Source organism: Mesocricetus auratus, unplaced genomic scaffold (genome assembly GCF_017639785.1).
Source record: "Mesocricetus auratus isolate SY011 unplaced genomic scaffold, BCM_Maur_2.0 Super-Scaffold_100015, whole genome shotgun sequence".
Classification (NCBI taxonomy): Eukaryota; Metazoa; Chordata; class Mammalia; order Rodentia; family Cricetidae; genus Mesocricetus; species Mesocricetus auratus.
The window spans coordinates 19,664,845-19,681,616 of record NW_024429198.1 but is presented as its reverse complement, the minus strand read 5'-3'; the positions used below and the strand labels follow the sequence as shown (position 1 = coordinate 19,681,616).

The following is a 16,772-nucleotide window of genomic DNA, read 5'->3' as shown; positions in this document are numbered from 1 at the left end:
AAGAATAACATCCGCCAAGTGTCGGGAATGAACGTGACCTCATCAGAATAAAAACTGAGAGCCAGTAATGTGTTACCTCACAGGAGTGAGAGGGGTTTTCACAACAATAATTATCATGTACATATTTATGTGTGGGCACACATATGCTCCTTTTCATGTGTTTGTTTGTTTTTTATTAGTGAAATTTTCAGAGAAAAAGCTAAAGTTTGCTCAGGTCACATCACAAACAGCTCAAGATATTCCTTATCAACAATTAGTTACTATTTAATAATTTCGATAATGCCGCTTCTCGTGGGAGCAACCCTCAATCCATTTGTGCCAAGTTTCTCTCCTTGAACTGTCGGGTAATAAGGATTCCTGGGCCCCCGGTGTAAAAAATGGTTTATCAATACATTTCCATTTGCCAAGCATTCCTTTAAAATGCCTAGCTGTGCAAAACTCCACTCGGGGAGCTGGTGGGAATGTGTAGGGGTTAGAGAAAAGGAGAAGCCTTCCCTTTGGGAATGTTCAGATGTCTGGGAAAATGAATGTATGACATCCATGGGCAACTTGTCATCCAGTACAGACATTTAAATGTCTCTAAAAATGTTCTCGAAGTTAGCTAATTAATCAGAGAAATGCAACCTTTAAGTAAACTATCACAACTGGTGAAATAGCCCCACACAAACCATGCAAACCCTAGGCCATGGTTTATAGAAATGGTCTGAGGGGCTCTTGTACCTAGAGACTTCTGTTTCTTTGGTAATAAGATGATCCATAATCTCTCTCTGTTTCATAATTTTCTTCCTACTTCATTATATCCAAATCTTGGTGATCTCAACTGGAAATCCAATGGGGACATACAGCTAATTCCTGTAATACCTGTCTGGGCTGGGTGGGAGACTGCATGGGTGCTGCTATCCTAAAGCCAGCACATACTACCTACCTGCATCATTGTCCTCCTGGTACCCACTTCTTAGCAGTAAGAGAGCAAGAGAAAACATTCAAAACCATGTACCACATGGCAGGGAGCTGATCACATTCTCAACATTCATAGTTTAAGAAGTCTTTAAGTATCAAAATTGATCAATTGGCTTAACATTCAACTCTTACAACTGCCTCTCAAATCTTTAAAATGCAAGCTTGAAAAAGAAGTGAGCTTAGATTTCAGCCACAATCAATGAAACATCAAAAACTTCAAAAAGACTTGCATTGTACATGAGGGGATGAATTTTTAAAGTTCCAGGCTAGTATTTCCGTATTCAAGGAAAAACAAACATGTATTTCTAAACTTACATTGATAATTTTGTCTCTCTTCTGTTAGCTTCTGCCAAAGAAATATTCCTAGTTATAATTTTCATTTAAACATATTTAAACTCATCAGAATACATTTAAGATGAACAACAATGAAACAGACTCCAGAAAAATAAAATGCCATAATTACCTTCTGCCTGGCCCACAGTCGTCGCCTTCAGGCATTTCTTCCCTTTAAGAAAAACTACAGCCGCACCTGCTTGCCACAGCTAAGCCAGCCAGAGAATGCTGGTTTTCCCACAGGCAGACTCTCAAAAGAGAGCAGGGGAGTCTTCCCTTTCCGGAGAAAAGTGCTGCGACTCTACTCAGAAGGTCGGTGTTTACAAACTTGCAAAGTGCCAGCCTCTTACCTTGAATGAAGCAGGGCAGTGGACTATTATGACAGCCCCCCTGCTAAAAATAAAGAGGTCACCTCTCACTCCTGCACTGTGACAGGCAGCTGGGCGGGAGTGCTGCCCAGGGGCCCAGCATTTTCCCTGAAGTCGTGTGAGAAGGTGTCACCAGGGATGACTTCACCAAGCCGCCCCGCCTGCCCTCTTTCTTTTCTTTTCTTTTTCTTGGCAAGATCTAAGCACCTACCAAAGGTGGACTGGCCACAGGCAGGTTGAAACCCCACTCTAACTATCAGATATCCTCCTTTGAGTCACAGGGGGGAGTTGGAGAGGAGAGAGAGAGAGGGGGAGAGAGAGAGAGAGAGAGAGAGAGAGAGAGAGAGAGAGAGAGAGAGAGAGAGAGAGAGAGCACTGCTCCAGCAATAGAGAGGGAGGTTTGTTTGCATAATACCTGGCACTCAACAAAAAGTCTTACAAAAAAGAACACACACACACACACACACACACACACACACACACACACACACACACAGAGTCAGTGATGGGACAATCCGTTTTGAGACACTGCTTTGCAAGGAAAGCTCTCTCTGGACCATCATCTAGGTTTCCCAGCTCACAATAATCATGCATATGAAGGTGAGCCTGTGTGTCCCTGGGATCCAAAGCCAGCTTCCCTCCCTCCCTCCCCTCCTCCCCATGGCGGAGGAGTCACTGTGGCCAGGGAGCATAGAGAGCAAGCACAGCCTGGTGGTGGCTCTGGAGGACTTTATACCTCAGCTCCCTGCTGTGCATGTGCATGCGCATGCATGTCTCAATCACTGCTCCCTTCACAGCGCCTTGTTTCCAAAATGCCAGGAGACTCATTTAATACCACCCAATAAACTTCCAGTTAAAACCCAAACCCAAAGCAAGATCTAATTTTAATTTAAAAAATGATCATTTTTCTTTTAAAAGTGTGTATGCTACTCTTGCTGTTACTTATCTTTTATGGGGTATTTTACATGGTATCTTTGTTAAAAATGGTTTTCCAGATCATGGAGGAATTGAAAAGTCAGGAATTTTAAAATAATTATCTGCTTTCTTTTGGAAAATGTTGCTCACTTCGTGATGTATGAATGCCATACTTTAAAATAGATATACTTAAATGATATAGTACTTCACACAGTGTTGTGCTAAGAGACTTCAAGCCTAAGTTATGAAGTACATATACCTAAGGTGGTGGATCTATGCACTCAAATGCGTAATTCATATTTTTAAATGTGACATACTTTGAGTCTGCATGTCATCCTTGCCCAGTATCATGCTAATCCTCTCTGTATTATTCCAACTTTAACATGTGTCCTGCCAAAGTGAGCACTCTCAAACACGTAACTTGAAAGCAAACTGACACTCAGAGGTTGGTAGATCAAAGCAGAGCAGCCTCCTAGGGCCAAACCAACACACTACGTCATACGTCACTAGACATCACAGCTTTTTAGCAACTGAGAAGCTAAAATGCTGAGAACGGTGTTCATGATGTCAGCATTTGTCCTGAATTTAGACAACATCGAGGGCTAATTCTGTCTCACACTCACTTCTGACCAGTCTAGCACCTTAATTTTACTCAGTCGTCTCTCTCCAAGCTCCCATCTATTTCCAAAATCGATAAATGGACCTCCTCTTCTGAAGATGCATAGATCTGAAGATGCGCCCTGAAGCATCTCTCAGTTCTAGAAGAATTCACTGACAGTGTTGGACAGACTGAGCGCCAGGGACTCCCCTGAACTAGTGAGGAACACCGCTCTGGAGTGTTCAGTCCTTGGTAATTTACAAATTACTTGCTCCAACTGGATTGATTCCCCAGAAGGTATTTTGGTGACATTTTGTAAAGTTCACAAGGATAAGGATGGAAAATAAGGACTGCACAAGCAGCAAATCCCAAAGCGTAGATACATGGCCAATGACTGTTCCTGCTGAGGCTCGGCATGTCACTTCTTTACCTGAATGTCACCTTCTGTCCTAGGAACTTGGTACTATGGGCCCCCTTACTGCTGTTGACCTGAAAATCTAGTGGACAACCAGAACTTAAAAGGACCCAAGGAAGCACTTGCCAAGATTTTCAGATGCTATCATAGGCTCAGGAAGTTCTATGGCCTGCTGGTGACTGTAGGGAGCCTCTAAGCTGGAGTGCCCTTTCCTTGCCTCTAGCCAAAGATCCAGAAGAGCCCTCACATAATGCAACAGCTCATGCCCCAGACTCTTTGAAGTTTTACATTTCCTCTGTTCACACTCTGCTCAAACATGAGTGCATTTATTTTCAGTAATGGGCTTTACTTTTCCTTTGCCATTCCATTCGGCCTAAAATCTATCAGCCTTTCAAAGCTAACCATCTCCTTTAAATGGTGTCTATAGCCTCCGCTCTACAAAATCTCCAGTTAGTTTTATATTGTAGCCATATCCTCAACACAGTTTTGGGAGAAGCTCAGGCTCCCCCAGGGGTAACAGGAAGGACCCTGTCCCCTTCTCTTGGAGGTTAAAAAGCAGTCTGCGCAATGAGGGGCAAAAAGCCCATCTCTTGTGGTGATGGCTGTACTCAGAGTTCCTACCAACTTCAGCAGAAACCTGGCTGAGTCACATGCATTGCCTTCCAGGATAAAAACTAGATTGCTCGCCAGGTATGAACAAAGTGAGGTTTTGTGCACAAGTTCTGACTGACTGAGGGGGTGTCAGCAAAGTCACTGGGCAGCTCCAGGGACTTGTATTAAGTGACACCTGGCACATCCTGGTATATTCCTTCTGCCTCCTGCTAGAGAGAACTCAGACTTGATAGCTGATCTCCAGAAGCCACTTTCCGCAAGACAAGACTTGTGCAATGGAGGGAAAACATGGCAGAGTCCTCTTGACGAAGCAGTTGCCTGGGCTGGGGGCACTGAGAGCAGGCAAAAGCTGCATAACATTTTACTTTTTTTGGAAATTCCAAGTGAGACAGAAAAAGACGATTATGTCACTTTTTTAAAAAATACCATTAGAGTAGTCCCCTCTTACCCATGGTTTTGTTTTGCGGGTTTTCAGCTACCTATAACCAACCATGGTCTTAAAAATTCTGATGGGAAGTTCTAGGAATCACCAAGTCATCAATTCTGATCTTAAATCATCCGTGCTGCCCTACTTTTCTGTCCTGGCTCTCTTTTTACCCCAGGAAGGGGACCGTTCTTTCCCAGTGCCAACAGTGTATATGTTACCTGCCCATTAGTCACTTAAGAGAATCTCGAGTTATCAGATGGACCATCATGGTAATTGTAGTGCTTACATCCAAGTGACCATTATTAAACCTCCTTTATTACTCCAATGCATAAGGTGATTCCTTTAAAATCATAAGGTGAAAGTTCTTGGCTTAATAAAATGTTGAGAACAGTGCTAAGGTTGCTATGATCTGCAGGACATTATAAATCTATACTGTGCCTACTTCATAAATGAAGCTTTATCATAGGTATGCATGGCTGTTTTTCAAAAGCAGTGCACACAGGGCTCAGTCTTATATGGGGATTCAGACATCCACTGTGGTGACACTCATCCCTGTGGATGAGGAGGGAATACTGTCTGTTGGGCCTAAAAAGGCCCGGACACAAGGCCTAGTGGAACTTCCTGAGCCTGCGGACCTGTCTCGGCAAAACTACCTCTGCCTAGCTACTGCTAAGGTGGTGAATGATATTGGCTCTTACACCTCACCCGATTCTGAGGTCCCCACCCACTTCCTCAGCCCTATATAAGCGCATGCCTGTTACAACAAAGTGAGACTCTGCTTCCACAATTCTCCTGACTCCATGTGGTTCTCTCAGTGTGGTTCTCTCTGGTAATTAGGAGGGCGGTCGGAGTAGTCAACACTCACCATCCCTCTCCGCCCTAGGAAGAGACCGGCTGGACAGGCCCTTCCCCAGCCCTACCTGCCAGGAGACCTGGCAGCTGTCCTCAACCTAAACTTGACCCTGACTAAACTATTTTCCTAGAAGTATGAGTAATGGCCATCAAAACAAAAAACAAAACAAAACAAAAATGCCATTAAAACTAAGACCAAAAGTAAAACAGAGATCCATCAGGCCACACTGTGTGGGAGGAAGGAACAGACATGCCCTCCTTCCCAGTCCTCACACGTGTCTGCCAGCCTGTAAACATGCATGAAACGTGTCAAAAATATCATTGAAAAAGAACATTGTGGAACAAGATGAGACAAGTTTTCCAGTTAGGGGCCTCACTCTAATTAATTTATCAACTCTTAAGTATCTCCCAGGGGCCTTCCCTCCATATGAACTTGCATATTGACTTTTCCCTGAACATGGATCTCTTTCTTGGGAGCACATTTGAAACTCAGCACTTAGCTTCTGAGCAATTTTCTGCCCACCAATCCTCACCCTACATAAACCATCCGCCTTCTTGTCTGTACATTCCCATTCTCACTGCCAAGTTAAACTCAATTTCTCCCTTCTGCTGCAAAAACCCTTACACATTAGTCTCCTGAATCATCTGCCTTTCCACTCTTTGACCTGCCAGGATAAGTTTTTCTCCAGCAAAAGCTGTCCCTGAGGATAGCAAAGTAGATATGACCTCGCAGCTAAGAGCACAGACTTTGGACCTCGGAGTGGGTCCTGGATTCACTGCTTTCCCTTTGCGTGAATTTGGCAGGTTCCCCACAAATTCCTGCATGTGGGCTCCTACTGTGGCTGAAGTCACCTGGCAAGCACTTTGTGCTGAGACAGCGACAAACGCTCGCTGCTGTTTTTACTAGCATTCACCATGTGGGCTCAGGACTGATGGACTGGCTGGTTATTCCAGACTGTCATTTAGTCAGTTATTCTAGAAGGAACCTCTTGACTCATAGAGTCTAAAGGAACATTAACCTAAATCCAAATTTAGGTACTATATGTGATCCAAAGGGAGCAAGCCTCCCTTGCACATTGCGAGCTTGGTTATCCTCAACAGCACACCCCAGGTGAGGATGACAGACAGCTGCTGAAGGTTGGAGGCATCCACTACTCTCCCAGAAGCTGCAGACAGCTCTCAATCCCCTCATACGTTCTATGCTGGCCCAAGTCTACACAGCACTGACACCAAACAAGAAAGGCAAGCTTAAGGAGGTAATTTCTGAATAGCGGCATTCAGTGCCAGCTCAGGCAGCTAATGGGGACAGGCATGTCACAAAGAGGCAGAGATCCTTCCAGCTGGTGTCCGTCAGGGTGTCCTGGGATGTTTGTAGCTGAGTAAGGAGAGGTCCATTCTATTCCATAGGCCCTATCTGCACTCTCTTCACAGTCCCCTCAATGATCTGCAGTCAAGTGAGCCAGCGCTGAGCACACCAGAGGTGTGGCTCGGATCCATAGCTGACCCTCAGGCACCTGGATCTCCAGGGGATTTTCAGGGATCTTCTTGTAGGTAGAAATCCGAACAGGTGTAGCTAAAGGAGTCTCTATAATCCACAAGTCCTCAATGCCAAGACCCCTAGCCCTTTCCCTAGGACTCAGGAAGGTCTGGAAGCCTGGTTGGGATGGGAGCCTTTCTGCCTCAGTTTACCTGCCAGATGCCTTCTAGATTCTTTCTGTAGCTTCCTCATTGGTCAGAGTCAGTGTTCTCCAGGTTCCTTCAGGGCTTTAATACTTCAACATTTTATCCCCTCTAGCTCCTCACCTCTTGGTCTCAGATCTGCTCTCCCTTGCCGAGCAGAGGGATCCCTCAGCCAGGGCCTCCTGAGGTGTGTACAGTCCTCCTGTCCCTGCTGCGCTCTCTGTGCATTCCCTTTACTGGAGGTAAGGCCTTGTGTGTGTATCTCTGTCTGGGTTTTCCCCAGAGCACACACCTTAGAACAAACAAAAACTACCCAGTGACTCTGCAGTGCCATCATTTGCCTCCTTCCCTTTCCTCACCCACGCCCCTCCCATGCGCCTCTGCCTGCACGCTCTCACATTGATGGTCTTTTTCTTCCATTGTTGTTGCATGAGTGCGCACATATACACACACATACACACACACATCCATGTGTTCCTAAATATATAAATACAACACAGCTTCCTCAGTCCATATAATATTACACGTGCCCATAATATACATATACATACATACATACATACACACACACACACACAGGACTTCAGAGATGACTACCTGATATTGGATAACCAATTGGTATGCTCCTCCTTGGAGAAGACTATTTCTCCTGCTCTTGGCAATCCTTAGTTACCTATAACCAGGGTCTAGGGTTGAGTCCATGATACTCCCTAAGCCTGAGCTGCAGGAACTGTGTTGTAGATGTATCAGTTGGGACTGGGAAACACACTATTTCTTATGTCCGTGCCACACAATGCACAAAACTGCACCATTCAGAGCTGTCCACTGGCCACCCACGACCCTTGAACACTTGAGCTGTAGCTAATCTAAATTGACGCGTGCTGTAAATACACACACTGGCTTGTTGTTAAGACTCAATGGAAAACAGAATGTCAAGCATCTCATTAGTAACTGTTATATGGAGGGCACCCTGAAAGAGTTACTCTGGATACACTGGCTAATGCCAGTTATAGAAAGCAGTTTCACCTTTTTCTTTCCTTACCTAAAAATATGTCTACTATAGATAACGTTATTGGGTTCTATTCAAGCTGATCGGGGGCTTTAATTAGGGACCAAATAAGGCATAAAACAAAAGGTACAGTGAGAGGTTGGAAAGATGGTTCAGCATTTAAGAGCACATGCTGCTCTTGCAGAGGACCTAGCTTCAGTTCCCAGCACCCACCTGGCAGCTCACAGCCATCTGTAAACTTAGTTCTAGGGATCTAGCACCTTCGTCTGACCTCTGAAGACACTGCACACAAATGGTGCCCAGACATGCATACAGGAAAATCACCCATATGTATAAAATAAAAATAAAAAAGTTTAAAGGTGTAGTGCTTGCACAACCCTAGCAACTGTTGCAACAACATTTCTACAATTGCTTTCAGTCAGAAGGGACAAAGTAAAGGTTATAAAAGGTACCAACAGGGTGAGACTGAGAACAATCCACAGGACGTTTCCTCCTCAGTATCGTGACTCAGAGGGAAAGCCTGGCCCTTCTCTCCCTGACTGTACTTCACTAGCGTCAATACAGAATTCAGTTTCCACAAAAGTACGGAGTATATAGTACACATTTTTGCAGCAGTGGAATGAGGGAGAACACCAGTATTAAGGCCAGTATATTTCTGAAGTGAAGTGAAAGAAAACATTTTTCTCCTTGGATTAAAAAAAAAGCAAATTAAATCAAAGTATCCAACCTGCATCTGTGTACATGGCATAATCAATACCACTGTCAGTCTGCTGGGCAATCAAGTGTGCCAAGCAGGTGCCTCTGTCCTGCTCTGTGACTGGTGGAGTCACGCTGAGATCCACCTGGCTTGGTGGCTTTGACAGCAACAACCAGCACAAAGTTCTTTTTCTCTCAAGTGCAGTGTTATGCCAAATCGTAATACAGAAAAGATACAGATAGCAACGGCAGAAATAAGATATGCTCACGAGCGAGTGCTCAGTGGAGACAGGGGTTCACATAAGCTATACAGCCTCAGTCTGAGGGCATCGTGACACAGGTCCTGTGTACCTACATACCACATACAGCTGTGAGAAAAGTGGGGTCACCCTGGCTAGACAGTGAAAAAGAGAAAACAGGAACTTTCCCCTCGGTCTTCTCTCAGAATCACACCGGACTCAACTCACTGCAACTATCTTTTCTGGAAGTGTCACACAGGAAGGTTCCTCAAAGTTCTTTTCAGGTAGAAACAGCAACTCTGTAAAAACCAACACATCAGCCTTTCCCACATCTGAGCCCTGTCCACTTCCTATCTGTTTTCTAGAAATATCCCTACTTTGGGTGTGCCTAAAACTCATTTATTAGAAGCTTAGTCTCCATGTTGGTGATATTGGGAGATGGGGATCAATGAATGGTCCCTGAGTCCTGAGGACAGAAGTTTCATGAATGAATCAGTCTCCTTAGGCAGGGTTGAGTTAGTTATCACGGAGTGGGCTACAGTATACATCCTGACTTTCTTAATGTAAATCCGCTACATATCACTATGTTTTTGAATTGTGGTATTTAGCACTCAATGCCCATCTGAACGGGTGGAGGGAAGTATGCGGTCCCCTCATTCGCTGGCAGGGAATTCTGTGTGCAGGAGCAACCTCGGGAAATGTGCCATGGAAGAGGAGGCATTCTGGCAAGAAGCAGGAAGACAACAGGCACCCTCACCTTGTGAACCACATTACCCCACCACACAGATTCCTCTGCTGCGTCCAGCCACTATTGAGACCCATTTCCTAACCCTGGACGTGTTCTCTACACACGTGGCTGTCTTGTGGAGGTGGGTGATCACCTGGGACTAGCTATGTTCCGTCTCGATTCCTTATTACCACTCTCCTTTAGTTGATTTGCTTCTGCTACCAAATCAATTTCTTTCTCTTTTTTCCTCCTGTCACACTCTCTTCTATGTCCTCTCCCCTGCCCTGCGTGACAGCTCCCAGGAAATCACCACAAGAATTTAGATACTTGTGCAGTCTAATTCTTCAGGGGTCAAATTACCCTGCAGTCAGTCTCCTCCACGGGCCTCAGCTGCTTCTGCTTGTTCACTCACACACAGCTCCCCGCTATGGCTGCACGAGGATTTGAGTGGTATAGTTCCTTGACAGAGAAAACCCCTAGTTCCAAGAAATTTAGAGCAAACAGCCATAGCCGTGAGAGAACTCTGGCAAGCCTCACTGCCCTGTGCAAGCAGAAGGCAGTGGAAACTTTCCAAGGCCATAAGGGGTGGAGACAGAGGTCTTTGAGGACAGGGAAGACAGGCGTGACTCGATGGGGGCGGGGCGGTGCTCAGCTCAAAACAAAGTTTATTTCCAGAGTTGAAAAACACAGTATAGCACGGGGACAATTATATAGAAGCACCTGTTTAATGACGGGTTATGAAATGACTTTTGTGATACTCTGATCTTCCTTATTACATTTTGCTTATGCTAGTGTTAAAACGTTTTCCTCGCTTGAACAACAACTGATAAGATGTCTCTTGGCTCTGCATTCTCACAGCTCTTATGCAAAGAAGTCAAGCTGAGCTGAAGGTCCTTAGCCACACAGCTATGACAGTTTGCTATTTTCACTGCCACTGCGAGGCTGTGGGTCAGGTGACAGAACGCTTCCTCCAAGCCCTGTGCCATGTGGCAGAGCAGTGGCCTAGGCCAGGTAAGCTCTACCTGTGACCCAGCCTTGACCTGGGATGAGAGAGGTCCTCAGACACTGAAGGAACTTTTCCTCAGGCCCTAAGGCTTGAGAAACCACACTTACTGGCCAACATCCTCCAGCCTCTGCGGCTTCTTGAAGAGGAAGCAGCTGCTTCTGAAGGGTTTTCTACAAGGAAGGCTGGGGGAACCATGCTGATCCCGATGAGTGAGAAGATTTTCATGTACGGCACCATCCTCACTGCTTCTCCTCAAGGTGTGGCTCCACCGGTAACCCAAAAGGCTACTACTATTTACTTGTGGCTGTCACTGCCCTCTGATAAGCCAAGTACCTCAGGAGCGTGGATCAACCTGAAGCTCACACTAACGGGACAACTTGGAAAGATCTCATATGTGGCTCTGCTTCTGTCTCAGCCCTTTCAGTGCTGCAGTGACAGAATAACTGGGTGTCTTAGTTAGGGTTACTATTGCTGTGATGAACACCATGACCAAAAGCAATTTGGGGAGGAAAGGGTTTATTAGGCTCCCGCTTCCACATTGTAGTCCATCACTGAAGGAAGTCAGGACAGGAACCCAAACAGGCAGGAACCTGGAGGCAGGAGCTGCTGCAGAGGCCATGAAGGAGTGTTGCTTACTATATTCCTCTCTATGGCTTATTCAGTCTGCTTTCTTAGAGCACCCAAGACCACCTGCCCAGGGATGGCATCACGCACAAGGAGCTGGGTCTTCTCCCATCAATCACTAATTTAAAAAGTTCCCTCCAGTCCAATCTTATGGAGGCATTTTCTTAATTGAGGTTCCTTTCTCACAGACGACTTTAGTTTGCGTCAAGTTGACATACAACTAGTCAGCCCAGTGCATAATTCATAAAGTACAAAGGTTTTCTTTTTCCTGCTTATGTTTCAGAAGGCTGGGAAGTTCAAGGTCAAGGCACCTGCTTCTAACAAGGTGTGCTTGACTGTCTCATCCCGTGGTAGAAGGCAGGAAAACAAGGGGGTACATCCAGGAGAAAGGGGTGGGACTCATTGTTTCATCACCGCTGCCACAGCAACTAACAACCCATGACACCAGCATTAATCCACTCCTGAGGCAGAGCCCACACAGGCTACTCACCCATAAAGATCTCTTCTTCCAACACTGACTTTGGGAGTTCAATTTCCAATAAAGGAACTCAGGTCACAATCAGATCAAAGCGCCCTTTAATGGATCATGAGCTATAAACAACCCAAAAACTTCCATCTTGATAAGCAGAGTGTGGTAGTCCCCAGTAGTGCTGACTCATGATTCCCTGACCACGTATTATCTAGCAACTTGAAAGAATGAGCTCCAGGGTGCAGCATCCATGTCTGGGAGCACACACAAACCTGTTTTGTTATAATGTCTATGTTGAATCACTTTGGGTTTGACCGATCACATATAAAGACAGCCCAGACACTGCTATGTACCCACCATGTGCCCCTGCCAGTTTCCTACATGTTCAAAATATGTCAAAACTAAAGTCAACAGTGGTCCATCACCATGAGCTAAGCTCTGGATTCCTATTGTATCTCAATGGTTTTCTCATTAACATTTTTCCCTTCCAGGATTCCATTCAGGGTAGCACACGGCATTCAAGCATTAAATCCACTTAGTCCCTGGGGGTTGATGAGAATTGCTGGTGTCTCTCACCGGTTTTCTTTGTTTTGGCTTTTGTTTTGTTTTGTTTGCTTCAAGACAGGGTTTCACTGTGTAGCCCTTGACTGTCCTGGAACTCCCTATGTAGACCGGGCTGACCTGGATCTCACAGAGATCTGCCTGCCTCTGCCACCAACACCGGCCTATTAAGTTCTTGAAAAGGTGGTGGCACACACCTTTAATCCCAGCACTCAGGAGGCAGAGGCAGGCAGATCTCTGTGAGTTCTGCCCAGCATGGTCTACAGAGCTAGTTCTAGGTCAGCCTCCAAAACAGTACAGAGAAACCCTGTCTCGAAAAACAAAAACAAAAAACAACAACAACAAAAAAAAGGAACTTACTAGTTCTGGGGTAGTCTGTGGTGGCTTTCTGTTTGAATTTGTTTGCTATTTCTCTCAGCAAGAAAACCTAAAAGTGGAGCACAGGATGTTTAAAGGGCCCACATGACTTATCATTGATAACTTCAATTGGATTGCTTGGCTAAAGTAATGTTTTCAGATAGGCACACCATGAAGTTCAATCTGCACTCAAAGAAAGAATGATGGGGGCAGAAGGAGACAAGTCTTAACTCCTAGGCAGGGCAGTACTGGCACATACTGGGATTCTCCCTCCCCATTTCCTCGACGTCTCCTTTATGAAGCTCGTGCTCTGGCCTTCACTCTACATTATTTATTACCGTAGTTCCAATTCCAGTCACAAACCTGTTTTTGATTCCCCTGTCTGACCTCTTCCTCTACCCCTTCAAGGAGCCAGAGGCCACCTCTGTGGTTGTCACTCCTGCCCATTTAGCAATGTTCTTCCCAACAGGTGAGACACTGAGTTCCCTGCAGAATGATCCCATCTCCTTCTTATATTTTTGGGTGTGAGCCTAGCCTTTAATGGCTGAGCCATCTCTCCAGCCCTGATCCCATCCCCCTCTAACCCAATGTCAACACCAACTAGGACACAACACCAGGAGCCAGAAGTCATACGAGAGCGACACAGATGGGCAACAAATGCCCCCCCACACACATATCATCCCTATGGATGCATGTGATATAGGACGACGGGCATGTGTATAGTCAGTGTACGAGCAGTGTCCACAGAACTGGGCCATGTGAATTCTTTCCAGTGCACTCCTGTAAAGCCAAAAATAACACGCTGCCATTTGTCCTCAACTTGACAAAATCTTCAAAATCTAATACACCGAGTCCAGACTCCCTTGCCATGTGGGTCATCAGACCGTACCCTCCATGTCTCTCTTCTCTGGAGAGTAATAGATGAAGTCCATGGTTTAAAAATAAAACAAAACTTGGCTTCATTGCATGCACCTACTTTTAGCACCAAACCATGGCAACCTTGCACACAGTTCCTCAGAAGTTTTCACAGTGGGTTCCCACAGCCAGACTCTTCCCTCAACCTTATCCATTACCAACATGAATATTTTCTATTTAACTTGACTTTACATTAATTTTTTTCATGAGACAAAATCGCAAACCATAGTAAAATTTTCAAAGTACAATGGCCTTCTTCAGACTCCTGCCTTAGCTTCTCTGGCCAGGAGAGCAGTTAAAATGTAAGTATCACCTCTATCCTAAATATAAGTTAAAAACAAAGGGACACACCATGTTGTAAGTTTTAAGAGAGGCCAGAAAACAACATGAGTCCCTATCATGTTCAAGGAAGGACATCATGTTTACACTGTCTGGATGGGTATGTCCCTTCTCCTCACAGCAGTGCACCTGGCCTCATGAGAGAAAACAGACAAGAAGTTCCTGTCAACAGTGACAAGCAGCCTTTTCTGAGTTCTGGTGATGGACAGAAGAACCAACCCCACAGCTAAAGAGAAAGGCTGCTCTCAGGCCAGTCTGCTGAAGACAGAGGCTGGCACAGATGATGTCACTCCTGGACTTCCAGATGAGCGTGACAGCTGTTTGGGTGAGACTTGGGCATGGAGACTGAGTGACTTCCTTCGGCATCAGCTAGATTTCTCAGGGAAATAAGGATGGACACACAGAGAGACTGACTTAAAGAAACTGTTGAAGCTAACAAGGCTGAAATCTACAGCACAGTCCAGCTGAAGGTTCAGGATGTGGTCTATGTACAGTCTGAAGGTCAGACTCCTTCTCTGGGAACCTCAGTCTACTCTCAAGAATTTCCACTGGCTGGACAAACTCCACTGCAATTTCCAAGTATTATCTGCTTTAATACTCTACTGCTAAGTTTATTATGTCTAGAAATAACTCCACAACATCAAATAACGGGTGCTTGATTGAATGCCTGAAAACTGTACCCTAGGTGAACTGACACTTTTAAAAGCTTTTATGTGTATAAGTATTTTGCCAATGAATATGTCTATGTACCATTTTAGTGCAGTGTCTGCAGAGACCACAAAATGGTGTCAGATCTCCCCCCTCCCCCAAACTGGAGTTCCAAACAGCTGTGAGCTACCACATGAATGCTGGGAACTAAACCCAGGTCCTCTGCAAGAGCAGCAAGTGCTCTTAACTACAAAGTCATCTCTCCAGTCCCTGTGAACTTACACAACTTTAATGGATGCACTGGGGGTGATCTCTCAGTGTTTGTGGAGGGCCATTACTTTGGTTGTTCAATGGCCCAAGAAGATTATATAGAAGCATATACTCTGTTTCCAAGAAAAATCGGTGAATTTTGATCAAGAGCCACTCTGTGGAACAAATGAGAAAATTTCAAGCTCTGTTCACTCATTTGTACTCATCTGCTGGAAACATACCCTGCACAGATCCTATGTGATATTACAGTCATACACCGGCTGTCTGTGGGCTCAGGTACCAAGGATCTAAGGCAGGAACCAGGCTTACAGATATCACGCCCAAATAAATGCTCCACCATGCATTGTCTGAGAGAGGGACTATCAGCAAGTAGGTCATTCTCGGTTTACTTTGCATAGAGTAGCTGAGGAAGGAGAATGGTAGAGATGGCACCAACTGAGGCTAGTTTTGGGAGTTTGTAGATGTCATGAAAGTTATGACAGGAAATAGATTAAGAACAGTAATAACAAGAGAACTGTCACAAGATTTTGTAAGGATCAGGGATGAGATGTGAAAGCAACATCAAAAAGGCCAAGTGTCATGCAAATATCCTTAACACTTCTTTCTTCAGCATAGTCCGTGGCCATACAGTAAGGAAAGATCAAGTGATTTCACTGATAAAAGCTTCAGCAACTCCAATTTTCAAAAGTACTTTGGCAGGACTTAATGGAGAAGATAGCTGTTCTGGAAAACACGTCAGTGTCAAAAAGTAGCCATAGTCAATAAAACTACAACTGAGGAGAATATCACAAGGAACATCCTAGAATTGATGCATTAGGTAAAGAAATGTGATTTCATGTGTACAGTGTAGCTGAGACATGATTTTACAGAGACTTGTGTTTAATGGAAAATGTTCCTCTTAAATTTATAATCCTGGAAGTCTATATACTTAAGCTGGCCAACAGCTTGCCCGAAATACTGAGAGTGGAAAAGGGGGCCGTGGTCACCTTGTGTAGATGGAAATTCAAAGTCACACGTTATGCCAGGCATACACTGCATCTGAGTGGAACAGGACGCCATCAGATTAATTAGAGTTGGTGTGGGGACCAGGCTCATCAGGCTCGAAAGAAGGGCAGGGGCTGGGGAAGGCAAGGGAGGGGCATCTGGGACACATTAAAAGACAGAGCCAAGAGGGTTTACTGATGGAGGAAGGTGTTTGTTACAGGACAAGAGGATCAACGCCTTTACACATCAGAGCACCGTGCAGTCCTTGAAAGCACGTGTAAGGGGAGCATCTGATGGTGTGGGATATTTGACATATTACGGACAGAGACCACAAACTTTTCTAGGAAAGGCCAGACAGTAAACACTTTCAGTTCACAGCCCAGATGGTCTCTGTCACAACTGCTTGGCTCTAATTCTCACAAGAAACAGGCACAGACAACGTGTAAACAGGAGTGTGGGCCGGAGTTTGTAATTCCTGTGTTTTACTTATGAAAGAACATGTTGCCTACTTGGAAATACAGTTCTGAAATACCATCTGCAAGGAAGAAGGGGCCGCCGCACTTTTCATGGCTTAACAATAGTGTTTGGATGGTTTGAATGATAAATGTCTCCTACAGTCTCACATGTTTAAACATTTGGTCCCCAGCTGGTGGCACTGTTTGGAAAGGTGGAAGAAGTACATCACTAAAAGCAGGGTTGTAGTATTTACAGACTTGTCCTACTTCTAATCTGCTTATGATATGACCTCCCCGCTTCCTTTTGGGGGTT

At 45.1% G+C, this 16,772-nt stretch overlaps 1 protein-coding gene and 1 non-coding gene across 4 annotated transcripts in view; both read right to left on the bottom strand.

The window, feature by feature from the left end:
- The window catches only part of Retreg1 (reticulophagy regulator 1), a 129,727-nt gene that overhangs the window by 37,211 nt on the left and 75,744 nt on the right, over positions 1-16,772 (bottom strand). The window contains exon 1 of one of the 3 annotated variants that reach the window (XM_013121403.3): positions 1,424-1,747. The exons of the other annotated variants lie outside the window; for them this stretch is intronic. Coding sequence (XP_012976857.1) covers positions 1,424-1,458 — 35 coding nt within the window. The 5' untranslated portion in view covers positions 1,459-1,747. Of the gene's footprint in view, positions 1-1,423; positions 1,748-16,772 lie in introns of those variants that run through there. 3 annotated transcript variants of the gene reach the window in all.
- On the bottom strand, positions 2,879-2,982 carry LOC121144427. The gene has a single exon (XR_005881780.1). It is a non-coding gene; the product is annotated as a U6 spliceosomal RNA (small nuclear RNA).